This window comes from Equus asinus, chromosome 10 (assembly GCF_041296235.1).
Source record: "Equus asinus isolate D_3611 breed Donkey chromosome 10, EquAss-T2T_v2, whole genome shotgun sequence".
Classification (NCBI taxonomy): Eukaryota; Metazoa; Chordata; class Mammalia; order Perissodactyla; family Equidae; genus Equus; species Equus asinus.
This window is the reverse complement of record NC_091799.1, coordinates 47,133,454-47,160,693: the sequence shown is the minus strand read 5'-3', so window position 1 is coordinate 47,160,693 and position 27,240 is coordinate 47,133,454. Positions and strand designations below refer to the sequence as shown.

The 27,240-nt window shown below is 54.9% G+C and overlaps 1 protein-coding gene across 4 annotated transcripts in view; it reads right to left on the bottom strand.

The window, feature by feature from the left end:
• Positions 1-27,240, bottom strand: part of PAX5 (paired box 5) — a 185,400-nt gene that overhangs the window by 117,030 nt on the left and 41,130 nt on the right. For all 4 annotated transcript variants that reach the window (XM_070519173.1, XM_014861144.3, XM_070519174.1 and 1 more), the window contains exon 6: positions 6,603-6,778. In XM_070519173.1, the coding sequence (XP_070375274.1) occupies positions 6,603-6,778 (176 nt within the window). The remainder of the gene's footprint in view (positions 1-6,602; positions 6,779-27,240) is intronic.

Below are 27,240 nucleotides of genomic sequence, written 5' to 3'. Positions count from 1 at the left end.
CCACAGGCAGCGAGAAACCCCACCCTGCTCTGTGCACCAAAGGAGCGGGAGGCATCACTGGGCCTCCTCAGACCTTGCTGCCTCCAGCCCGTTGGCACTCAGAGCCATGGCCCCTGCGACCAGGCTGACCCTCCCTACCCGATCCAGTGAGGACCCTGGGGGCATCGCCCTTCAGTGCCCCCGCCACGCTGAGGGTCAAAGGTCCCCTCCACTGACAGCTCCTCCCCTCCTCTTGCTCTTCACACCTTCGGAGCATTCTGTCCTGGTGGAAGGGCCTTGACGCTTAGCCAGTAAGCCCTCAGAGGATTTGAAACTTCTAATACAGCATATATGAAAAAGGATAGATTCTACTTGCATGCCTCCAGTGACAGGAAGCCCCCTGCTTCACAAGGAGGCCCACTCCACAGTTAGAAAGCTTGGGTTACCAGAAAGTTCTCTTAGCCTGTCTCCTTCCCTGCTCACATCCACAAGTCTTCCCTTCTTAACACCAAACAGCCCCAAGTTCTCCAGTCATCCCTCTTAGGAAAGAACTTTTAATCTCCCCTCCTGAACAAACTCGACTTGTCTGCAATGGGGGAGCCTGACTCTGAGCACAGCCCAGCGAGAGGAGGGGCAGGCGAGAGGAGCAGCAGCAGCCCAGGGCAGCACGGCCCGTCACTGTCCCAGACTTCTGCGCACGCCTCCAGACAGCGGCCTGGCCGTGGCGCAGCCCCAGCACTTCCTCATACACGCTCGGCTCCCTGGGTGAGTAGATTGAACCCCCAGGTTGTGTCTCCAGGAAACTGCCCGCCTGTAGGAGTCAGTGGGCAGCCTCATCGCACTGCAACTGGCAATAAGCCAGTGCTCCCAGCCGGGCTCTGGAGCCAGGGGCCCACTTCCCCCCTCGGCCCTGCAATCACTGCGTACCCTTGGCTAAGTCACTGCCCTAGTCTCGCTAAGCCTGTGTGCACAGTGGAGATGATAGGAGTGTTGTGACTTAGTAATGAGAGGGGGCAAGAAAGGAGCTCTCCGCAACAGAGCCAGGCACGTGGTGGGCAATGAACGCACAGTTGGTACAACAGCTACCACAGTAATGATTAAAATCTGACGCACTGATGGGCTCCGACAAGAAGCAAGGCAGCGCAGGCTGAAGTGGGTCAGTGAAGGCCGCCCAGGGCAGGCAGGACTCCTGTCGGGCCTGGACAGGGTAGACTTTGAAACAGACTGAACGCATGTTCCATGCAGGGAAACCCTGAGCGGGAGCATGGAGTGAGAGCACTAAGAAAGTAATAATAGCTGCAGTACCCGCCCCCCTGCGTGCTCGGAGCCATCCCTGGGGTTCCCACACTCATGCACACGTACACACATGCACATGCATACGCACACCAGCCCATGGTCCCCATGCCCCCTCGGACAGACGAGGAGCCCAGCACGTGCAGGGCAGTGAGGGGTCAGGCCTGGCCACAGCCAGAGTGTCTCGTGGGCAAGCAGAGGGACATGGGGGCGGTGAAGGGTCTGACGGCGATGAAGGGCTGGGGTTGAGGGCCACGTAAGAGCCCCTCCTGGCTTCCCACTGCCCTTACGTGGGGACGGGCTTCAGGAAGAGAAATCCAACAGAAGCAGCAGGGACAGGACAAAAGGAACAAGGCCCCAGGGAAGACTGCTCCCAGGTGGGCAGACTCAGGACCCTTCGGGCACACTGTCCCCAAGGCAAAGCCAAACCTCCTCACCTCCACATGCCGGCCCCCCGGGGTTTGGGGCCTCTGCTGCTTCTCCAGCCTCGTCGTCCCTGACTGCCTTTCCCTCACCCTACCTGCCAACCACGCAGACCAGCTTGCAGGTCCCTGCCATCCTCATAGTCTTCATACCTTCCCCCATGCTGTTCCTGCCGCCCAGAAGGCCCTCTCCTGCCAACTCGCTACCATCTCCACACATCTGGATTCTGCCCTTCCCTCAAGGCATAGCACGAATGACACCTCCTCCAGGAAGCCTTCCCCCTTTCTCAGCCTGGCGCACCTGTTTCCTTACCCCCTCCTCTCCCTACCGTACCCCTCCTCCCCCCGCCGTGGTGGGCACAGACCCACTACAGAGGAGAATGAGCTCCCTGAAGAAAGGAAGCAGGACTGGCTCCTCATCTTTTCCCCAACAGTCCCAGCTCCTTTTCTGATTCAGGTCGGTGTTCAAGTCACCCTGAGGACCAAGCTTAATAGTGCTGCGAAACACAGCCCAGCCCCTTCCTGACGCGGGTGACGCTCAGCGCAGGCGCAGCAGCCTGGGGCAATGGCAGAGCAGCTTCCAGAGCAGGAGGCCTTCCTGGGGCCCCTGTTAGACAAGGGCAGGGCCTTCTCCCGGTTTAACCCCCTGTGACCTTTGAACTTCCTGGGAGGTCAGCAGCGCGACCCCCTTCCCCAGCTGTCTTTCTGTCCCTGGCCGATGGGAGGGAGGGCCTGGGCCGTTCCATTTCGCGCCGTATTGATCTGTTGGCAGCAATGGGCTGGATAATTAGCCAGGAATTAGGGTTCCTATTACAGCCAGGAGGCCGCTCCAGCTGATTTATCACCTGAATAATTTACTGTGATTGAAAGGAAATTAAAATGAACTCCATTTGACAACTGTGAGCTTTTATGGGCTTTAGTGAAGGCTCAAAAGCCAGATTAATAGCCTGGTGTTGGTTAATAGTCTGCTGAGAGTAAATACGGCGGCTGTGCGGGGCGGCGGCCCGTCCCCAGCGCGACAGCGCAGTGCGACTTCACTGAAACAGATCCACTGTCGAAACAGGCGCACTGCCGGCAGTCATTCCTTTTTTTTTGCCTCTTCTTCTCCAAGGTGATTTTTACTCGCTCCACATGTAGGGAAAACAGAATTGCTTTTTCAATAACCATTTTGAAAAGGAAGTGTTTCATCGCCCCAGGAGTGTGTATACATTAACCCCTTCCACCCAGGGCCAAGGCTCACTGAGGTTCTGTCCAAAAGCAGGAAGCCTGGCCCCACCCACCCGGGGCAGATCTCAGCAGGGAAATCGACAAAGTGGGGGAGGCTCCGCGCTAGCCAAGGGCCTGGCAGGACCACAGCCTGGCCCTGGAGAGGAACGCTCTTCCCTGGGCGGCCAGGCAGGTGCCTGGGAGGCCTGGGCCACGCCAAGCCTAGGCAAGACTCCAAGGGTTCTGGAATGGCAGGCAGGCTCTGGCTGCAAAGCCACTTCTAAAAACCAGCCAGTCAGAAAACGGGCTCCTAGAATTGTTCCGGACGTGGAGGCCCCTGTACCCATCTCCCACAAGGTGAAGACAGAACGTCAGGAGGTCAAAGTCCAGCTCTGCAGCCCCGAGAAGGCCCAGAAGCTCCCTGGGCCTGAAAATGGGGTGAACAGTCGGGAGAAAAATGCTCCGGTCTGTAAAATGGGACTCACGAGTCTTGCCCATCTGCGTAGCGGGCATTTACATTGAGAGCCTGATGACACAATGGATGAAAGATCTCAGAAAACCGTGCAGTTGCATGCACAGGCGAGGAAGACCTCTGTCGTTATTGTCAGGTCGCTGCTCTGCTGCTGGTGGTGGTGTCGTCAAAATCACAATTACCACTGCCACAGATGTGGAAACTGAGGTCCCGGGAAAAAGCCACTCGCCTAACAGGGCAGACCGGGACTCAAGTCAAACACACCAACTCCAAGGCCACTAAATGCTCTTTCTTTCCCACCAGGCTGCTCAGTGACACTGACAGCAAGGCCAGTAGACCATGGATGGAGACACAGATCTCCGGCACCTGCTGCGCTGCTCTGGGGCTCACAAGGCAAGGCCGAGAGTGAACATGAGGGAGCTCAAGGAACCTGTACCCTTGACGCGCCGCCCTTCCCAGCCTGCGCCCCTGGCTGGGACCGCCATTTGTCCAGAGTGACTGGGGATGGGAGCGAGGGTGTGTCATTCATAGTCCAGTGCCCGTGTGTGCCCGACAGCCTCACCTCCCATCTCTCCTCATTACCGCCCATTCCGGGGAGGCGAAGCAGATTAACCAGAAAGCCCTGAGTCAGTCACTATCCGGCCCCGAGGTGCTCTGCAGGCCCCACGCGGAGCCCGCACCGTCACGGCCAGGCCGGCGGCTGCGTCCGCCTCATTCTGAAGGACACTGCACAGCGAGACGGCTAGACATGAGCCCCGACATGTGATGCAGGTCTCCTCCCCGCCAGGCCCCTCTCTGTACGGGCCTGTGCAACCTGTCCCCAGCTTCGCCTCCTCCGGAACATCTTCCTTGATGCCCCAGCCGAGGCAGCGTGTCCATTCATCAGGGCCCACGGAACCTTCTCCCCTACCTTGCAGGTTCTGAATCCATGTCACACGACCCCTGAGACCACAGGCAGAGCTGGTGCCTGGTCATCCCTCCCTCCCTGCATGCGGGGCACTGGGCCAGGCTCACAGCCATCGTGCAAGAAATCTGTTGGACAAGGGAGCACAGGGGTGTGTGAGCAAGTGCGTGAATACACGGGAGGCTTCTGGACGCCTCCCGGCCAGGGAGCCCAGGCTCCACCCCGTCTTTCTGGGCGCTCGAAGCTAAATGAGCTGTGGTACAGAATCTGCACTCCCTCGAGAATTTCATGAACCAGTCTCTAACCTGAGCATCTGCACTAGTGAATAAGGGCTTAACAGAAACACCAGAGGCCGCAGGGCAGGCAGGGTTGGGTGCAGAGGCGGCCCTCTCTTGCTGAGTAACCTCAGACAAACCTGTCCCCTCTCTGGGCCTCTTAAAAATGACAGGGTTAAAAGGCTGCCTCTGTAGGCCCTGCCGGCTTTGAAATTACGTGATCTTGTCAACCTTCAGAGGACAGATGCTGGAGAGGAAGGTAGGCGTCAGCAGGGAGGTCTTCCTCACTGAGTCCTCTTCCTTTCTCCACTGGGTCAGATGGAAGGAGTCTCCGGCCCTCTCCCAGAAGGGCTCTGAGCAGTGGGAGAGGCTGTGTGCCACGGAGACAGACTCTTCTCTAGAAAGCCCAGGGTCTGGAGGGTGCGGGATCAGCAAGTAGGACTACTCCCAGAGAAGGCTTCACTCCACTGGTAGGAGAAAGACCAAAGTCCTGACCACAGTCTACTGGACCAGGCCCATCTCCCAGTGTCACCTCCTAGCCTCCCACCAGCCCGGTCCCTGAAGCCCAGCCACACAGCTCTCTTTCTCTTCCTAGCTCCTGCCATTCTTGCTCTTGCCTCAGGGCCTTTGCACTTGCTCTTCCCTCTGCCAGCACACTCTCTCACGCCCAGCTCCCTGCTCCCGGTTCTGCCCAACACTTCAGGGCTCAGCATAAACGCATTTCCCCAGGATGCTGCCGGGGCCTCCAGGCCGGCTCAGCTTCTGCTTTCTGCTTTCAGACACTCTCAGACAGCTCCTCCTCAGCACCCAGCACATCTGGACCCCACGACTCTTGGTGATTCTCATTTATGTGATTCTCCCCACCTCTGCAGTCTCCTGTCCTGTTCACTCACGTGCCCCAAGTGCCTGGCCCCGGGCCTTGCATGTAGTAGACACTCATCAATGTTTGTTAAGTGAATATACAACTTGCTGCATGGCCTTAGGCAGTCTCTTTGCCTCTCTGGGCTTCAGTTTCCCCATGTGAAAGCAAAGCAGCTAGATGGTCTGTGAAAGCCCTCATAGCAACTGCTCAGAGACAGCGAGACTGTCACAGGATGGTGGCCCCCAAGGCCTTACTCACTCCTCACACCCAAGGTCCCCGCTGCACCTGTCCTCTCCACGGAGCTGGTGCGCAGCCTACGTGGTTCTGAGTGGTTCTTTGGGAGAACTTCAGAAGCATCATCTAATTAGGATGTAGGGGAAGCGCAGCGAGGCCAGGCCTCACCACCACTTCCAGCCAGCAACGTGCTGGGGGATGTCACTGCTCACAGGCCTCTCTGACTCGCCCACCGCTCAGAGCTCGTGGCAGGCAGGAACCATGTCTGAGCCCCCCAGGCCTGTGAGGTGACCCCCCGGGGCCCAGCACAGACTGGGCATCAGGTAATAGTCTCCTGAATTGAATCTGGTCCTCCGGGGGCCTATCCGGACCCCCAGAGCCTCTCACTGGGCAGAGACTGCCTGGTCACACCTCTGCAGCCACAGGCAGCGACTGCTTCTCTGCCCGGGGCAGAGCAGGGGGCTGTTCAGCAAGGGGTCCTCCTCCTGCCTCCTTCCCCCTCTTGCAAATGACCCAGCTGGGAGTTTGTCCAGCGAGTCCCTTCTTCACTTCCAGACTCTTGGATTCAGTGTCTAAAAGCGTGACCGGGTGACCTGAGAGAGGGCTGACAGCAGGGTACACGCCAGCACCATCATGACATGGTTCACGGCCGCAGGTGCGGACACATTTGCACCTTCATCCTGACTGACAGGATGATGACCCAAGACAGCCTCAAGCGACCCAGATCATTACCCCCATGCACAGAGCCCTGGGAAAGGCCGGCCACCAGCAGTGGCAGAGCAGCCAATGGAGTCATCCCTCCAACCCCACCGGCTGGCCAGAGACAAAGGCAGCAGGGCAAGAAGCAAGAAGGTGCTCCAGCCCAGACAAGCCCTCCTGGCCGTGTGGCTGTGACTGCCGTGCGCTGGCGCTCACGCCTTCAGGCCCGGCCTGCGGGGGCTGAGCGGGCTCATACCTGCTCGGGCTTGATGGGCTCTGTGGTGGTGAAGATGTCCGCGTAGTGCTGCCTCTCGAACACGCGGTCCAGCACCTCCAGCTGCTGCTGCGTGAACAGGTCTCCTCGCATCTGCTTCCGGAGGAAGTCTCGGCCCGGCAGGGAATGGCCGTTGGGCACCGGGGACTCTGGAACACCTTTGACGGGCACAAGAGAGCAAGGGTGAGTGCAGCTGACACGAGGTACTGAGAAAAGGTGTCGGACACTAAGATTGGGAAGAGGGCCCTAGAGAGCCACGAGCCCAGCTCCTTCCCTGACAAGACAGGAAGCAGACGGGGGCTTAGGCCAGGTGGTCCTTAGCCAAGGTGGCCCTGCTGGTTAGTGCAGAGCCAGCCCCATAGCTGCAAGCCAAGGACCGTGTGAACCCCTTTTACATGCACCATCTCTGCCAGTCCTCACAGTGACCCCAAGGCGATGACATGATTCCTCCACTTTGCAGATGAGAAAATTGAGGCCTACAGAGATTAACTGATTTGCCTGAGGATTGAAGCTCAGGGTGACTCAGAGTCTTAATCACCAGATGCCACCGTCTTGCCTACACTGAAGACTCCCCTTGGAGGTGCAGTTTGTCCCAGAGCTGACGCCCTTCCCAGGGACAGGTGCCACCACACGCTGCGACCAGTCGATAAAGCACAGGGTCAGGAAGGCGGCAGGGAAACATGCTCTCAGCTAGCTCTGCTGGGAGCCGCCTGGTCACAGGCCTACGAGGGACAATTGGATGAAGTCGCTCAGGATCACAAAAGCATATTCCTTTCGGCAGAGCCATTGCTCCTCTGGGAATTTATTTTACCGCTAGACCTACACATACAGGAAGCGACATTTGTACAAAGTTCTCGTCCAACACGCTGGACACTACCCAAGAGGTGACTGGCAGGGGCTGGCTGGTAAGTGGTGGCACACGCCCACCGAGGAGCAGGGGAGAGGACCTCCTCGTGACCCGATGTGGAAAGATCTTCGAGAGACCTTGGTAAATGAAAAATCAGTGAACAAGGTACGTCACAGCGTGTACGATATACAGATTCTTGTGTACTAAAGGAAGAAAATAGGGCTCCATGTGCATTTTGGACACACACACCTATCATCACCCAAGGACCTCCGGCAAGAAATGCGAGGAGCGCCCAGTGGCCGCCGGCCAGGGAGGGCGGCAGGCTCTTCACAGCTGCTCCGTTTTGCTTGTTTCAGAACTTGGAATGGATTGCCTATTCAAACACGTTAATTGCCAAGAAAGTACAGCATTCACTTCTCTCTGTGTTCCGTATTACTAGCTATTCACACTGTAACAGTCTCTGGTGATGGTGCATACATTTCAAAGAGAATATTACGAATTATCAATAAAAAAGAAATGGGACAAAATGTCTTTGTGAAACTTGGGCTTGAACCGTTCAAAATGAGAAAAAGCAAGGAGGGCACAAGTTTCCAGTGAGGAAATGGCCTCAAGAGCCATCACTTCCCAGGGCCCCCTAGGACTGAGCTGCTCACGCAGGGCTGACCAGAGACATTGCCAGAACCCAGGTCTCTGCCTTTGCTGTTGGGAAGCCCCAGAGAACCAGCACGCATCAGCTTGCGCTCTGATGGGTGCCCCAACACACGGCCTGGCCCTGTCCTCCCCCTTTGTACAAGTGGCCCCACCCTACTGCTGCCCTCAACTCCACCCAGCACATCCAAACCCTAGCCAGAAGAAGAAAGCGGGTGAACCAAGGAGCCTGAAGCAGTGGGATATCATGTTACTGAGATGCTGCCAAAAGTTGGTGTCTCCCCAACTGTCCTGTCTGGAGGCAACTGCACGGAGGGTCTGACATCGGAGCAAAGATGCCAGCCTTGGGTGGTCCTATGAGTGCTGGCCTTTCAGAGTCCCCGGTGGAGGCTGACAGCTCAGGGCACCCCAGCATGCTCGACGGGAAGGGCCTTCAGAGGCAGCTCATGAGCCCCTTGAGGAAATGGATCCCAGATCAATTTTGACTCAAGAGGAACCAAAGGCTAGGCTACAGCCTGAACGGCCAGATACCCCAATGTATGGGCCAAGGTGGGAGCTGCTCTCTCTGACCAATGTCCCCCAGCCTAGAGCTCGGGCCCCTCCTCCAGCAGCCTGTGACACCAGCCTCCCACGAAACAGGTCCCTGCTCCTGCCCGTGAGACATCACCCTTAGAGGCCTTTCTTCCCTCATGGCCCATCCCCAGGCCCGTTCCTACAAGGGCCGAAGACCAGCAGGATGTGGGAGCTCACAGCCCAGTCTGTGTCTGCCCTGCGGTTCTCCCATTGGTTGGCATCCACCGAACGACCCTCTTATCAGAGATACTATGTACGCACACACACGAGGGAAGACAGCTCCTGCTCCTCCTCAGCTGTTGCTCTGGCCAGTCATCCTGGCCCCAGTCACTCCTGCCAAAGCGTGCCCTTGGCCTGGGGGCCAAGCGTCCCCACCCTGTTTCTCCCTGTCAGAGAAACCACATCCACTTGTAAGAGACTTCTCTCTTCCACCAACTTCACTTATGCTCCCTGGCCCCACCCTGCCAGCCAGGCCCCAAACTCCTGATGAAGGCTCCTTCCTGTCAGCCGGCTCCTGACGACCCCCACCAAGCCCTCGCCTCACCCCACGTTGGGCCGTGCCCACCTCCTCCCTCCCACTCGGGCTGCCCGGTGAGACACGCCCAACTCTGCCCCTTAGGAGGCCTCTCCCTGCCAGCCGGGCCATCCCCACAGCCGCCCTCAGTCTCGATCCCTCCACCATGGGGTTCACAGGCCAGGCTCCTTCCACAGCTCAGAACTCTGCAGGGCAGAACTTCGCCTCCACAGAAAACGCCTGGAGAGGGTAGCTCTGCTGAGGGCTCCTGCAGGCAAGGTCACCGGTCACCAAGCAGGGCCCACCACCGAGTAAAGGCTCAGGGCACCCGGCCGACTCAAGCGCACACACTAGGGGTCCTTGGAGGCCTGTCCCCTCGAGGACACCACACACACTTTGAGCACAGGGGGCCTTGCTGGGACCTGCGCCAAGTCTCGCAGGAAGAAAACTTGCTGTCTCCTGCTCTGGCTTTCTGAACATCAGCCACAGCCCCCAGGGGCTGAGCCTGTGAGAGTGTCCAGGCTGCCTCGGTGACCCAGACACTCCGAGTGGAGGACTGCGAGCTAGGAAGAGCCACCCCTCCAGGCACCAGCCCTGAGCAGCGGCCCCCGCAGCTCTGGGCCCTGCCAGCAACTCCACTTGCTTCCTCCGTTGGGGCAGGAGCTGAAGTCCTCCCTGTGAATCCCCACAGAGGCCGGCAGTCTGCCATTTCCTTAAGAAGGCTTCGGACACTCCTAAACCTGTAATCACTTATTCATTCACTTAACAAGTACAGATTAAGTGTTTACTCTGTACCAAGGAATATTTAAAAAAAAACACAAACAGAAGATACAGTGATGCCCGGGACAGGCCCCTCTTTTCAGTCTGGAAAGGGCAGGCCGCTTTCACTAAGGACACACACAAACTGACGCAGGGTTAGAAACTGTGATGACCACTATGGAGAAGCGTCTAGAAATATATACCCGTGACTGCATATGACGGGGCGGGGGTGGCCTCACGGGCAGGAGTCGGGAGGTCTTCCAAGGGACTCGGGCACAAACTGAGAGGAGAGGAGAGGTCAGCAGGGCACAGAGGGTGTGGGGAGAGCATGTGCCAGGCAGGTGAGGCTGCCCGGCAAAGGCCTGGAGAGGAGAAGGAGACGAAAGGAACAGAGCGAGTGCCGGGAAGACAGCCCAGGGGACACTGGAGAGGCAGGCAGGAGTGGGGCCAGGTGGCAACAGAGGCCACGGGAGGCCACGAAGAGGATCTGAGCCTCACTGGGGCAGCAGTGGGAGCCACAGGAGGGGGCTGGGCAAGCAGTCGTCCTCCACATTTCTCAGTCCCAGTCTGAATCGCTAGCTGCTTTAGATCAGGCCACGCTTTCTAAACCCTCATCCCAAGCAGAGTTTTTTTGGAAGGACTAGGGGCTGGCAACATGAATTTTGCATTTGTGGGCGTTTGATGGTGACACATGGGGTCAGCCTGTGGGCCACAGGTGACCCGCCGTGCCCTGTGGAGGGTCAACCATCCCTCACCGACGCGTGTGCTGTTGCCGAGACAGACAGCCTGCGAGCTCGCAGCGTGCCTCCTCCAGGACCCTTCCACGTCCCAGCCGCTTCTCCCTCGGACCACTTCCCCTCTTACCTTAAGGGGCAAGCCGTAGACCCTCACTCTCACACTGCACTGTTAGCCACCTTGGGGGAAACCGCAGTTAATTCATCTCTGCCTCCTCCACAGGGAGTATTTGTGGAATAACTGAACAAATTAGTAACCCCTGTGACAACCACCTTCACTCTGCCAGTCTGGTCTGCAAATGTCAGGATCCCTGACCTCATTCGTTCATCCATTCATCCTTCCCTCAATCGACCGCAGTGAGCAGGCGCTGTGCTAAGACCCGGTGCACAGCGATGGGCAGAAGCTGGCCCGGTCCTGTCCTCACGGAGTCACGTCCAGGGGAAGAGGCAAACGTCGGCTGACAACTAATCAGACCAGTAAGGGTGCAAGCGTGGAGCAAGATGAACACTCTGACAAGAGGCGCGTGGTGCTCAGAGCAGGGACACGGCTGACCTGCCTCTGGGGCCGCACACAGTGGGTGCACACTGAGCACGGGCCAACAAGCCGATTACACGCTCAGGGACAGCTGCAAAAAGAAGGACCAGCTCCCCCTGCACGGGGACAGGTCCAAGCCTCCGGGCCTCGATGAAAGCTTCCGCAGCCTCTCTCGTCTGTGCCACAAAGATGCCGTCTGGCTCCATGGGGGAATGTGGTCATGGAGACAGGCTACAGAAACGCTCAGACCCATTTTATTCCAGGGAGAAAGCTCTGCGCTTGCAGTGCGAATGCTATGCTTAAATATATGGACAGACACGGGCAAAAGCACAAAGGTATACGGGGCATGGGATCTTTAAATCTTTTTTTTTTCCTGCTCCAAATCAAATAATATGTAACAGACCCAGTGCTGGGCTCAGCCAACCATGGCTGTTAGAATTAACATTCTGGAAGCTGGCTTCAGGGGAGCAAGGGGCAGGAAGCCCCGTCTCAGGGAGCAAAGAAATGCTGGCTTTAAATTTCAGGTTAAACCAATGTTATTCACAACCCGGCTTTGAAGCTAAAAGCTTTACACAATCGGGTCTGGTCACACGAAGGGGGAGGAAGCAGAACAGCCTCAGATCCCCAGCTGTCAAGGGAAAGCTGTCTCTTGTGTGTCTTAAAAGATCATAAACCCATTGCATTTCCTTCAGAGCGCAGCGAATTCGGGGGGCTGCATTTTTCTTGGAGGGTTCTGGTTTGTTTCTTGAACAATCATCATGTATTTTCTGTCTGCAGATGCTGAATGGAAGGAAAAAAATTAAAACCAACAGGAATCCCTGTAATCCCGTCTGGCATCGTGGTCTCTGGATGCACCCCCAGCCAGAGGCCCAGGAGGCCCAGGGGAGGAGGCTGGAGCTGCTGGGCCAGCCTCCAGCCTTTCTCAGGTCCCATTGCTCTAGACTGCCCAGCCAAAGCCAGAGCCCTGACAGAGCCTCCTTCATCGTCACTGCTGCTCCTCAGCATGGCAGGGCAGTGGCAGGGCCCAGTGGGAAAAGGGTTGGGAGCCAGTAGACCTGGGTTCTAGCCCCAGCTCTGCCCTTACTTGCTGTGTGGGCCCAGGCAAGTTCCTCTCCCTCTCTGGGCCTCAGGGGCCCCACCAATAAACTAAGGAGGACGAGTTAGTCATTTCTAGCCATTTTCTCCACCAAAATCCACCTAGATTTTGTCTACTAAGTAGTCTTAGCTAAGCAGTAACTGATTTGGTTGTTTGTGCAGTCTTCATAGGGGACCCCCGATTCGTTCCACCCCTAACAACTGCCCGAGTCTGAGGGGTCTCGTTGTCTTTGCCAATACCTGGCTAGCGGTGGATCTGTGAGGAGAGGGCTGTCGGGGGATTCCGGGAGGAAGTAAGAGGCAGGAGGAAACCTCTTTGTCGTTCACTGGGATACGTTTACCTTCGTCTTGTTGAAATTATGAAAGTAACTCCCAGATCCCACCGTTCCTGCTTTCATGCACTACGGCGCCCCTGCCCTCACCAGGGCCGGAGCTCTCTCCCCATCTGGCCACAGGGCTCCATGGGAGCCAACCTCCAGCCAGCCTGCTGCTTCCTACCCCAGGACTCGGGCCCCCTGGGGCTCCCAGACCTGCCTCCCCCAGTGCACACAGGGACAGAGCCCGGGCTTGGTGGGCCATCCGCCACAGGAGTCTAGAGCCAGGGTGGCTGGCAGGACTGAGCTGATGTGACCTGGGCCGTTTCCAGCTGGGTCAAGTGAGCCAGGGACCTTGGGGCTGCCTCCTCTGATGGCCGCGGCGGCTGCTGCTGAAAGCAATCTGCAAAGCAGAGACGACCCAAACTCAGACCACGCTAAGCTGCAGCTTTAAGAATCGATTCAGACGCAATGGAAGCTTGCTGAGGGCAGCAGTGGCTCCAGAATTTCTCCATAGGAGGGACTGGCCACAACGTCAGGTTATAAAAGGAGGGATCAGGGTACCAGTTCTGGGGCTCAATCAGCAAAATGCCCTGCATGCAACTGAGAGCATCACCATCTGTCCTGGCAGAGAACGAGAGTGCTGACCGAGACGGGCAGACCCAGGGTCCTCCAAGCCCCTGACCGCACCCACGGAGCGCTGCTCGGTGCCAGGCGCTGAGCTAGGGCATTTGTGCACCTTTAAATTTCGTTGGCCCTCAGAACAGCTGTGTGAGGGACGGATTCTTACCCATCTTACGGAAGAGAAAACTGAGGCTCTGGGAGGTTGAGCACCGAGGCCACACAGCTGGCACCTGTACCCAGCTCTCTGATCTGCAGACGGCGCCTTCTCCACTTCCCGTTATTCCTTGGGTCAACTACTGAGGCTGAAGCCCTCCATGTCCTCATTTGTGACCTGGGCACGACGGTCTGAGGACAATCTCTGGGCCTTTTTAAGGATTAGACGAGAGAATCCCTGTGACACGCTCAGCACTGAGCCTGGCACGAGGTGAGCGTCCAAACAACGTGAGCTGCCGTCATCATCACCTTATTCCTCAGGAAAACCCACCCGAGGCTTTCCCAAGACAGTGCTCTGCCCTCTAGTCAGGGTCCCCGCCCGTCCCCCCACGGTGCCACCCCGCAGGCTGCCCCTCCACCGTCACTCCCCGATGCCACTATCCCTTCTGTTCCCTCTGTTGTCTCACCCTTCACCAGTGCCCATCAAGGTTCAGCCTAAAAGCCGCCTCCTCTCTGAAGCCCGCTTCCAAGTCCGAAGGCTGAATTAATTGTCCTTTCTTCAGGGTCTCCTTAGCAAGTGCACGGCTACCCCCATGGCCGGAATTCTACGCCTCACACTCATGCCGTGAGGTCAGCCCCTCAGAATCAGAGGACAGCGGCAGACACAAGTAACTCGTTCAAGGTCACCCAGCAAACACACGGCAGGGCGCTTGCACACCCCTTAACACGTCTTAGAGTGTCGTGGAGCCCTGTGACGGACATGGCCCTGCACCCTGGGAAAGCCCGGGGGCTCTGACCACAGGCAGCTCCCGGGTCACACCCTCACTCTGTCTCTGACAAGCCTACAATGTTTGAGAAACTTCTTTAGCCTCTCTAATCCTCAGTGCTCTCGTCTATAAAATGGGACAATGAGGATACCTGGGTTGATGAAAGACTTGAACGATACTTGTTAAATGCTCAGCATGACACCTGATACATAGTAAGTGCTTGATAAACAGGAGCTGTTTCTAGGATGATTATTTCTTTCCTTCCCTGCTAAGAGCATGAGCTTGCTGAGGACAGAGCCCACATCTGACTCACCTCAAGCACAGGAGATGCTAATCAATGTTTGTTGACTGAATGAGTGACCTCGGAAGACTTGAAGGGTTGCAGGCCTGGATGGTTCAGGGGAACTCAGGAGTAGGACAGTCTTTGGCCTCATCAGAAAACTAGGGGAAAAACCTTAGGGAGTGACCTCTATCATATCAGTGATCTCGGAGGAGGAAAGAGTGAAATGACTAAGAGCTTATGTTCTACCTGCTTCTAAGAAAGATTTGAGGCAGTTCATAAAATTTTAAATAAGAGGATGATTAACTTCCAAAACTCAGTTGGGCTCTAAGCTCCCTGGCGGCACACACCAAAATAACTGGCCAAGCTTCTCTTCTCTGCATGGTGGTGTCTGGATGCCGAGGGACGCAGCAGTGACTAACAGCAGAGATGGGGGCCTGGGAGGGAGGACCACCCAGCCAGACCTCCGATGGGGGGTGGGGGGGGGAAGGTGCTGCCATAGCGGGTAGGATTCCAGGCACAGACAACGAGGTGGAGTCGGCAACGTGTCCAGAGCACCTACTGAGAGGCAGGCCCTGTGCTGGGGACCAGGGCGGTAGGGCTGGAATGTCCCGTGGCAGCCCAGAACCAAAATCAATGTTCCGGGTGATTCTATAAATCCCATCCTAAACCTGGGCCGCAGACTGAGAAAAATCAAAGCGGCGTGGAGGAAAATTCCATTGGAACAACCATTATTCAGCCATTAGTTTCACTCAATCTTTCTTCTCAGAGAAGGAAAACGCGAAATTGTAACATTGCCAAATACGTTCAGGTCTGCCCAGACTGAAGTGGATTGTGCTGTGTTAGCCAATGAGTCACAGGCTGTCAGGGAGGGACAGACCCAAGGGACCGAGGAGTCCACACGCAAGGATGGCAAAGGAATCTGTCAGGGGCGGAAGGCAGGTTCAAGGTGGGCTGGGCCTTGGAAGACACGAGGCCCCTGGTTCCCCTTCCAAGCCGGGTGCATCCATGCATTCCCAAGCAGCGTGCCACCAGCTCCCGCCGGCCGCCTGTCCTGTGCTTGGCGCCTGAGCTAGGGAGGGATTTCCGTTCCAGCCCCTGCCTTCCCGTGGAAGACGCAGACAAGTGAATCACTCCAGCATTCCTAGTAAGTAAGTGCTGGCAGCCCGAGAAGCAGAGCTGGCCCCAAGCCAGAGGACAGGAGTCAACCCTCACACAGAGCCCACTCTGGGCCAGGCACTATTCGAAGCATCTTATCTAATCCTCATAGCAACCCAATGGTGTCAAGTCTGTAATTGCTCCCTCCCATTTTGCAGATGAGGAAACTGAGGCACAAGGAGGTTAAGTAATTTGCCCAAGGTCACAGGGCTAAGAGATGGAGGAACTGGGATCCAAACTCAGGAAGTCTGGCACCAGAGTCTGCTCCTAACCCTATGCTAAACCACTCCACTTAATCCCGACTGGAGGTAGGGGTGATCCAGAAAGGCCTTCTGGAAAAGATGAAGCCCAAGTCTTCAAGATGAATAGGAAGGAGTTAGGCAAAGAAAGGAGCAAGGAAGAGGAAGTGCATTCCAACCACAGGGAACAGTATATGCAAACGCCTGGAGGCACTGAGAAAGCATGGTGCCCAGGGAACGGCTCTAACACAGCAGGAGTAGAGTGCAGGCATTGGGGTGGGGGGAGTGGACAAGGCTCCTTCCTCTCTGTCCAGCTGCTCAGCATCATCACACGTCATCCAGAGCCTACCATATGCTCGGATGTACAAACAGGGTGAACTCATTATTGACGCTCTCGCGGTGTTGGGGGGGAACGGATGGGATTTCTTTGTGCATAAATGGATCAAGATGACCTCAAAGAGTAGGCGGAAAGTAATACCTGTGCGCTGCCGCAGGCAAGTCTGTCCTCTCTAATCCACTGTCCAGGTCCATCACCTCATACAGTAGCATCTAATTACTCCGCCTCACAGAGAGGCACCGCACTAATTAGGGAGGATCTCCACCAGCACAGTGAAAACATTCCAAAGCAAATGAAACGGCACCAGGAGCAAAAGGGTGATTTGTTTCTGTGAATCGTGCTTTCAAATGAGATCAAAGAATGCTAAAGGCTTCGTTTTCATTACACCTGGAAGGACTTCTCGTGCATGATCCCTTTTTCAGCTTTCACGCACACAGAGTTGTCACCCGTCCCCCACTGCGCAGAAAAAAATAAATAAAAGGGCTTAAAAATCATATTTACTCTGATATCTTTGCATTACCCCCATTTGAGTCTTTAGATTACTGTCTTCATTTTTTTCCAAGGACAATATAACTAAAAAGAAGGTTCATATTTTGAAGTGTATCTATCTGATCATTGCACAAATGTTTTCAGGAGAAATCACTATATTTCTCCCAGATGGGTATGGGTTTTGTCATAGATCAAAGTGAGAGTGAGGAAAAAAAAGATAAATCATCAGAGATCCAAAAATACTTTTCATTTGGAGGTGATATCAGGCCATTTCGATGGGGCTGATGGAGTCCCTGTTCCGTCTCCATTACCCGAGGCAGGCAGCTCCAGCCAGGAGCCAACTGCTAAGATTATATTCCCCATAAGATGGTCCCCGATATATATATATATATATATATATGATCTTCAACCTCTATTGATTGACCAATTTCACAAGCAAAGACTGGTGAAATGAAGCTGAAATGAACATCATGCTTTAACTCATTGAACCTATCAGCCCTGAGTTAATCTCACTGTCCACTGTCTCTGATAGAATTCAATTGATCAATCATGTTTCGGTGATAGTACCATTTCACTGGCTTATTGCTTCTTCATTTCAGAGCTTGACCTGTTAGATATACTCCGACTGGCTCGACTCCTCTTGGACACAGAGATGAGCTTCTGTCTGCCAACGTGTGTCATCTCCTGTCCCGCTGAAAAGAACTTGAGAGGCTTTTGTGCAGATCTGTGGTGTGTTTTTCCAGCAAAGACTCGCACATTGATGGCGGATTTATGGCAGCATGGAATTGAGCGAGCACAGATTACGAGAGGGGCTCTGCATTCCACATGGGAGCCCTGGCATTCCCTTTTATGTAGCTAAATTGATTCGTTTGGGCTCTGTACTCAGTAGGGGCATATTCTTGCATTACACTGGCAAGTGTGTGTGCCTAGACAGAGCATGGCATATGTGAAATGACAACAACAACAATAATAATAACCCTCGCCACTCCTTAGGTGTATAGTCACGCTGACCTTTCACATTCGCCAGCTTATGTGATTCTGGTGATGACCTCAGGAGGAAAGCAAGAGGTCATCATTCCTGTTTTACAGATGCGAAGATGGGTCAGAGAGAGGAAGCGGCTTAGCCCGAGTCCCAGAGCAGAGTTATCCAGCCAGGCGAGACTGAGAGGCCTGGTGTCTTAGCTCTCAAGTGCCTCTCACTCCCCTGAGGTAGGCCTCCGGGCAATTTCAGGATTTTACAGCTGTTTGGGACACATCATTCTGTCCCTGACTAATTGGATGAAGAAAGCACGCTCAAAAGTCAATTCAGAAAATTTTAAGAGTTTAAGATGGATTCTGAGATCGCTCGCAGCTCCTTCTACAGCTTAGAAATTGAGGCCCAGAAGGCAGTAAACAGTTGTCCAAAGTCACCAAGACATTCAGCAGCCCCCCTGGGACTCGAACCTGGATCCTATGCCCTCAGCCTAGGACTCTCTGCACTTTCTCTCAACGCCTCCCCAATTGATGCCCAGCCAATGAGCTCCCATCAACAGAGGGAACTTCATTCCCCACTGTCAACATGGCCCAATGCACTGCTGTGGTTCCTTTGTGGCATTTAATTTAATTTTCCCAACTGCAGCCAAGACGCTGCGCTGTGGGAAATTATGGGGCAGGGGCTCAGCCCGGCTGCCTGCCTGGGGGAGGCGGCTCTTGGAGACACAGGCTGAGCCCAGCGTGCGGGTCTCTGGAGGAGGCCAGGGCAATGACAGTTTGCAAATAAGCTTTGCATCTGCTTAGAGCTGGCAGAGTCTGCATACACACTAATGGACTTTGCTCTGCCCGCAGGAGCCGAGGAGAAGCAATAAATAAAGCAGGTGCCTCTGGGGGGAGCCATTGCTGAGGCCAGAGATGGGGCTGAGATTAGGGGCTTGTCAAGCAGGGAGGGCTTCCAGGCCTCCCACGTAGCACGCTGCCTCCCTCACCCACAAATGACAATCCACCTTCCAGTACCTCCAATACTCACAGCCCAGGTCCCCCGATCTGCATTGCAAACAGTTGGGCCCTGTTCTGATCATAGTGAACATTTACAATTCGCTCCAGACACAGAAGGGCTGTGGGTGGAGGGGCTCACATGGTCTGATCTGGCCACAGTGTAAAGAGGCCACCAGAGGGAGATGACATGGAGGCCCCGAGGTCAGATGGAGGCCCTCGCCCAGGAGAGAGCTGATGACGGGAACGGCTACCCAGGTTCAGGGGCAGGTCCAGGTGAGGATTAGGAGGGACAGTCTGCCGGAGTTATTGACTCGCTGGAGGTAGGGGACAGCACACGCCGTCGAAGTTCCCTGTTAGACATTCTGGGCTGCCGTCCATCGTGCCCCATCTCACTCTGAGCAAAATCCACAGTGGATCATGGCTTACAAGGCCCTGCTGTATCTGGATACCCTGCCCTGCAACCCCACCGTCCAGACCCCCCCTCTCCCGCTCTCCTCCCACTTCTGCTCTGGCCGTTACTGGCCTCCTTGCTGTCCCTCAGTCATGCCCAGCACACCCTCGTGCCTTTGCATGAGCTGTTCTCTTTCTCTGGAACACTCCTCCCCACGTATCTGTTTGGCTTACTCCTCCGTCTCCTGGAGTCTCTGCTCAGATGTCATCTCATCATCGCGACCCCCTCCACAAACCGGCACAGACCGGACCCCACCCTCACTTCTCCCCTGTCCTCTCGCTCAGCTTCGTTATCCCCCAATGCACTTAACATGCCGTTTATCTTCCTTATTTATTCTCTCTTCCCTCATTATAATGTCACTCATGAGGGCAGAGACTTTTGTCTGTCTTGTTCATTTCTGTGTCTCTGGCACCTAGAACAATGCCTGGCACACAGCAGGCGCACAATAAATACTTGTGGAGTAAATGGATAAAAGTGGACATTTCATTGAAAGTACAAAAAAAAAAACAGATACAAAGGAGACAGACACTCTTTAGTGATGAGAGTGTTGGGAAAGAGTGGTCACTCCCTCCCTAGGGGCACCTGATGCTCCCTTCAACGCCTGGCCTGGGGCTGGGGCGACACAGCCCTAAGGGAACAAAGGGGGCCAGCAGGCCGGGCCCACCACTGAGGCCACAGTGGCCAGCACTGAGTCAAGAGCCAGTAAATGGATGAATGACTCCCAGGGGAGAGGCCTGGCCTTGGAAGTGTTTAAATGGCAAAGATGGTAGCACACCAGTGGCAACTCTGGCTCTGCCACTTGCCAGCTGTGTGACCTTACACAGTTCATCTCATCATGCAGTGGGGTCAATCAATGGAGTCAACCCAAGCCTAGAGCACTGGGTCAGAGCAAGCAAGCCAGCGGACCCCAAATGAGGGAGCGCCGTCTGCCGAGCAAGCATCTCATGTCAGCTGATGAGGACAGGGAGTGAGGACAAGAAGAGGGAAGCCATTTGCCTAATTAAAAGGACAAGATGTGTACAGAGAGGGGCACTGGGCTGAGCTGCAGCCCTTGGCTCCGGCATTCATTCAGGTTTTGCTGGTGCTCTGAGCCCAGACGTGGCCGTGTAAGGGAAGGCAGTCTCAGCCCTCAGAAGAGCCCTGAGGGAAAGCCCAGAGGCCCTCTCTGGCAGGGAGACAAATCCTGGAGCTGGAGCCATGATGCAAGCACAGGAAAGTCCCCCGCGAGAGCCCCAGACAGCGGGCAGTGGGGGCTCACAGACGGAGAGAACTCGTCTGGTGTTGGGGGTACGGGCCACGAAAGGTTTCCTACAGGGAGGAGGAGGCATATGAGCCAGGTTTGGACTTACGGGTATGAGGCAGGAGGCAGAAGGTGTTCCAGAGGAGATAAGGGGTGGGTGGGGCCGCGCGCACGGCCTGAGGCCCCTGGGAGCTTGGCACCTGTGGAGCGGGGTCCATCAGTTTCACAGCCCAGATAAATCGGGCCAAGCTTCTCTGTCTCCCCAGCACCAGGGCTTGCACACAATAGGTGCACAATATACGCAGATTCTGCTTTTTAACAGAGTCACACAACTTTCCAAAAGAAGGGACCATTTGTTCCATTGGCTCTCAACAAGGGTAATCAGAGCACAGATTCTGGAAATCTGTGAGTTATCGTTATTGGGGAGGAGTTCTGGTATTCAGTAGGTGGAGTCATGGGTGCTACCCAGCCCCGTCCAGCACAGTAAAGGATTTCCCTGCATCCCACACATCTTTGGAATGACCCATCACACATTCAGGTTGGTAAAAACTCTCTTAAAAACATTTGAACCATGAACCTAACTCTGTTTTACTTTTATACGTAAACTTGGTGTTCTAATTTGCACCAACTTTTTCAGGAATATAACCATCACGTAAATTGAGGGAAGATTATGCTTTGCTTTGGTTGGAATTTTGTCAAGACACGTTCACAGAAAACCAGTTTGCTGATGGCAACACCACCAGAGGTATTTGTATTGCCAAAAAACACAGCTGTCCACATTTGTAACTGCTGCATTCACGGCAATTGTCACATAAATGCAAGCAAATGACTCCTTTATCAGGTCTTCTGATGTAGTCATGCCTTAGATTTTACAGAATAAAATACATCATTTTATTATGATTTCATTTTGCTTTCCTCTTTTGTTACAATTGGGGCATTGTACTGATTTTTTTTAATTATGTGTGTAGGTAGGTTACATTTTCTCTAAATTTAATTTTAGGATAGCAAAAGACACACTACAAAATATTCTTTTTAAAGAGGGGACATCGAGTTGACAGGATTTAAATTCACTGTATATGATGTCCAAGGCCCCTTGGGTTTGCCAGTTAAGACTATCCCATATTACAGACTATCTTCTGAATCTGTCTTCCTGAAAAAGGGAACATCTCTGGGGAAAGAAAGCTCTCCAGACCCCTATTGAGGAACAGGAAGACAGGTGCCAAAATTAACTCTAAAATAAATGCCCTTCCTCCTGCAAGGAAAGTGAGAGCTTGTTCCTAAAGGACAACGCCTGGATCCCCCCACCCTTTTTAGAAACCCACTTCCCAAATGCAATACTCCAGCTGGGACAGAGCCGAGGGGCCCAGGTTCCGCAGCAGGCTCTCCTTCCGGCCGGGGTCTCCCCTCAGTCATCTGTATCAACCTACAACGTGAAAGGCCAAGGGAAGAAAGAACACCTTGAAAAATCAGTGCTCCTGCTGTTCCGCAGCCGTGCAGAGTGAGCCTCAGAGCCAGAGAGCAAGCGAGGCGCAAGGAAGACTGGGGTGAGGGGTAAGAGCAACCTCTGCCACTAGCAAGTGGTCATGTGCACAGGCTCTGCAACCAGACTGCGTGGGTTTGAATCTTAGCCCTGCAACTTACAAGCTACGTGAGCCTGGACTGGTTATTTAACCTCTCATCTTTCCATCTGCCCAAGGGAAAGAGTAATAGTACCTACACTTCCTGAGGCTACTGTGAGCACGGCACCTATCACATAGTGAGTGCTGCAGTCTCAGAAAGCTGAAGAAGGAGAGCATTCTCCCCCCCACTGCTCACACTGCACGACCAGGGAGCACTGGGCTGGGAGCAGGGACTTGGGTCCTGGCTCCATCTCCTCTGTGGACCATTCACACTCAACTGGTCCTCAGAGATGATCAATGCCAACTCCCCCATTTTACAGATGGTGATACTGAGGCCCAGAGAGGGGGAGAAAATGGACAGAGCTCGCACAGCAAAATCGTGTTAGATTCCAAGTCTAGACTCCTTCCACAGCATCATGCTGCTTCTCAAACATGCTAAGCATTTTTTTACATCTGTGAATGCGGGTGATTGTCATAGGGTGGCACCAGGGATCAACGAATGCACTGACAGACAGAAAAGCTCTCAGCAGGCCCTTACTAAGCCTTTGCCAACTCAAGGATTTTGGAGTTTTACTAGGCATGCAGTAGGCACTTGACACGCATTATGTCACACGCATTGCAGTATCATCTCTCACGGCCAGTAAGCTCCCCAAGGACAGGGGCCTGCTAGATCAGAGTCCCCACACATGGTTGGTTCCCAGTAAATATTTGTTGAGTGAATGAATAAATGATAGCATGCCTGAAAACAGAACTGGAAAAGAAGAAAGAGGAAAGTAACTCTTTGGTGTCTTTAACCAGAGGGAAAGCGAGAGATTGCAAACAAGAGAAAAGTCCGCTCCCTTATCCACTCCTTCCACATCTGTGTTCTGTGCCACGACCGACGCTGGGCACTAAGGGAGCCACTAGGAGGAAGTGGAGGTGGCCCCTGCCCTTGGAACTCACGGTCTGATGGAGGAGGCAGTAGAAGGCTGTGGGGGCACAGAGGCAGCCATGTCACTGGCAGCCCTCTCTGTGGGAGCAAGGAGGGCTTCCTGTGGGTGGTGCCATGATGTAGACTGGGGACAGAAACGGAAGGAAGGCCACCTCTCCAGGGAGGGGGGCAGAGAGACACCCCAGCACATATGGTGCAATATGTGTGCTGAAATCCAGCTCTGAATTTGTCAAGCCATGCCACTCGAAGTAGGAATGTCTTTCTGCCTTTTTCTACTTTTCCACTGGCGAAAGAGACAAAAGGCTGATGTCGGCATCATTCAACAAGACCAGACGCCCCCTAGGCCTGGGGGTAGAGTGAAGACGAGACCGCAGGAACTCCCAGGAGGACTGGCCTGTCCACAAACAAGCAAGGAATTTAATGAACCCCCATCTCAATTCTACACCGTGGACCAAGGAGAGAGCGTGTGCATCGTCCATCCCAACACCTCGCTCCAAGGTGGCCTGGAGCCGGGCCTCCCCTCGGCAGGCTCGGGGGCGCACAGCGTCCCTCGGGTTCCCGACACTCGGCGGGCCCGTGCCCCGCCGCCCGCGCCCCTCGCCTCGCGCATCGTCTGCTCCCCGCCCCGAGCCCGCTGCCGCCGCGCCCGCGCTCCCCGGGGCCCGGAAGCTGGCATCCGTTGTTACCATAACAAACTCAATTGTTCTCAGCAGGGCCCCGGCAAATAAAGTCATTCATTACGGGCTCTCCCGGCCGCGGTGGGCTGCGCGGCAATCAGCCGGCCGAGACGCGCGCCAGCGCTGGAGCCTGCCGGGCCGGGCCGGGCCGCGCGCGGCCGCCAGCTGTGTGTGCCCGCGGCCCAGCCGAGGCCGCCGGCGGGGGCAGAGCCGGCCGCGATTAGTTTTATCTCGGAACGTCAATTGACTTATACTGATTGGCTTCCTGCCGCCAAATGTCAATTAAATTGCAAATGCTTGGCGGAGGCCGGGCGGCGGGCCGCCTCCTTCCCAAGGGCGCCGCGCGCTCCCTTACTTTTGCGCCATGTTCTGACGCGGCTGGATTTCTTTCTCCTTCCACAGCGCGCAGAGACACTGTGATGCCCTCCTGAAAGACGTGTGCCCTCCGTTCCCGGCCGAGGGGCGCTCCGGAGAACAGAGCCGAGGAGGAGGGGCTGGCCTCTCGCCAGGGCCCCCGGCCTCTTGGAGAGGCTTGATTCGCAATCCCTGGAAATTCCTCAGAGATCTTGGCGTGTGACTCCTGGTGCGACCTTGAGCAAATCCCTCCCGCCCCGCTCAGGCCTGGCTTTCTTCACCGGCCAAGGGAGCTCGAAGGAAACGGCGGCTGGGGTCCTGTGTCCGGGTGTGCGGAGGGCGCAAGGTCTGGCGAACCCCTAACGTTCAGCTGGCTCTGACTCTGTGCCAAGTCTTTCATGGGCGCGGTCTCATCTCCTCACCAGCCCTCTGAAACAGGTATTATTATCCTCCTCTTACAGGCAAGACAACTGAGGCATAAGTTGGCAGAGTTGCCCCAGATCTCGCAGTCAAGGAGTGGCCGACTGGGCAGCCAGACTTAAGAAGCCTGTTGCTTAATTATTGTGCGCTGTGCTCACAGGGGGAGGCCCCGTGAAGACACAAGAAAGGAAAACGGACAAGGCACTAGCCTAGACCTGGCGCCGGGCACTGCCAAGAACTGTGCAGGGGTTTTACATCCATTATGGAATTCTCACAGTAACTGTGACCCAAGCATTATAGTCCCCATTTTACAGATGGAAAAACTGACCCTCGCAGAAGTTAAGGAATTTGTCCAAGAGCAGGCACCTGAAGTGAAGTCTAGGTATGAACTGCAAGGTATGAACTCTCATGCCTACATGGAGCTTTACCATTTATAAAGCACTTTCTTATGCATTGCTTCTTGCTGAGTTCCCACAAGACTTTGAGGAAGGCATTCTGCTCTCTTTTGCCAGTAAGAAAACTGAAGCCCAGAATGAGTTGCCCAAGATCACAGCATTCAAACCCAGGGCCCTGAGACTCAAAGTCCGGTGCTCCAAGCCCTTCCTGAAAGAGGCCTTGAGACAAGGATGACCTGGGCCCAGGCTCTGCTCTTGCCCCCTCCGCACCCTGCGGGGAGCTCAGAGGGGGCCGCAGTCATTCCTGGAGTCAAGCTGGAAGATGCTTAGGGTCAGGGCAAGAGCAGGCAAGGGGGTTCCCGGGAAAGAAGGCATCTACCCCCCCAGAGACTTGGTTGGTTGTCGTCCGCTGTCCCCCGTTAAAGCTCCCCCTCCGCCGCTTCTGTCTGGCCCCTTCAGCCTGTCTCAGGAGGGAAGTACACAGGTTCTTAACTGATAAAACGTGCCTGCCTTTAAAAGACAGAAACCTGACCGATCATCCTTTTCAGAAAAGAGATGTTAGCGGAACAAAAGTACCATTCAAAAGCGCCGATGGCGTTTGTGTCTCAGACAGAAAGGAAGCGAAGAGAGGGAGTACGGAGGAGGGGGAGAGGGCACAGCAGGGAGGAGGGAGCAGGGAGGATCGGGAGCTGGGAGGGATGTCTGGGCTCCTGGCATCCAAATGGAAGACTCAGGGGGCAGGGAGCTGCCTGAGGGCCCACAGCAAGGTAGGGGCTGCCCTGCAGCCGGATAGCCGGCCCCTCCGGCCGCGTCAGGCTCCCTGCCTCTGCAAGCTGCCCTCAGCTACAGCTTGAATTGTTAGCTTCTGAAACTTGGAGCTCAGCTTCCGCCAGCATAAACTCGGGCGGGTACGTCTTTCTTTTCCTTCTGACCCTAGATTGAATAATCCTATTATTAGAGTTAGCAATATAAATGAAATCATCACTAACAAAGAGAGAAAGAGAAAATAAAGGAGCTGGGAATTTACAAAGCTCTCAGCAAAGTCTTCTTGAAGAATCTGGATTCAGGGTAAAAACTTGGCTCCGATGATAGAAATAATAATGGCTGGTATTTTAGGACTTGCCATGTGCCAGTGCTAGTCAAAATACGATAGGCAACATTTTTTAATTACCAGGAAAAGCAGGAATTATTATCCCCTTTGACAGATAAGGAATGACAGATAAGGAAGGCGAAACTCAGAGAAGTTAAGGCCCCCCGTCCAAGCTCATACACTGGGAAATGGAAGGGGGCTGGGCGCGAACTCAGGTCTGCCCACAGGGCTGCCCTCCACGGTCCACAGTGCACATGAGATCAGCCAGCTGCACTGGAAGCTGAGCAGCCCGAAGGTGTGACAGGGAAGTGTGCACAGCAGTGCTGGGGGAAGCCTCAGAAATGGGGTACCTGACTAATGGGGTACCAGCTCTGCCTGGCAGGCTGATGGGGATAGGGCAGCACTGAGAAAAAAGGTGGAATTGAAGCCCCATGTTGGAGGGAGCCAAGGACATCCCCATAGATGCCATCTTGTTGCGACCCTCTATGAGAGGCAGGCCAGGGTGGCAGGTAAGGCTAGTCTGGAGCCCATGGCCTCGGGGGCCAGTCCCAACACTACCACTGTAGAGCTGTGTGACCTTGGGCAATTTCCTTGATCTCTCTGAATCTCTATAAAATGGGGATGATAAGGGTATTGACCTGGTATGGTGGTGGTAAGATTTAAATGTGTTAATAATGTGAAATATATACAGTAAATACTCAATGTGTGCTAGCCACTATAGTTGCAGCTCCTATTTGGGGCCATGATCTATATATACCTGGAATGCATGTTCGGGTGAGGCAGAGAGAATGAAGCTGCAGGCCCCAGCATGCACATCCGCGCATGTGCATGTGTGTGTTTAGACTGGGGGAGAGCTCCCGCCCCTCGAGAATGTCTACCACAAGATCCTTTCTGTGGCACCAGACAGCGCAGCTGGAGGATGGAGGCTTGGGTCAGGCAGGAGTGGGAGGATATCTGATGTGCCAGGCTCTGGGTTCTCATGGGCAGCCCACAGCCACTGACCAGAGGGGCTCCAGGCTTCTCTGACATCCAGAGCCCCGTTCAGGACACATTTGCTGCCGTGAACCAGACCTTGTGCTGGGCCTCAGGGCCCCAGGGCCCCAGTGGTGACCACTACAGACACTGTTCCTGCCCTCAGGGGGCTCACAGTCTCACAGGGAAGACAGACAAGCGACAGACGTGATCTTATTATCAACAGGCGGGTGCTGTGTGCTGCAAGTGGGGCCTGCGGAGCCAATAGCCAGGGGTGAGCATCGAGGAATGTCACTGAGGGAGTGACATTCCAGGTGGATCCTGAAGTTCCCAGTGTCAGCCAGGTCAATGGAGGGGTGGGGAGCACGGTTTTCCAAGCAGTGGGAACAGCATCACACTAAAGGTACCCTTTACTGAGCACATCTCCTGTGTTG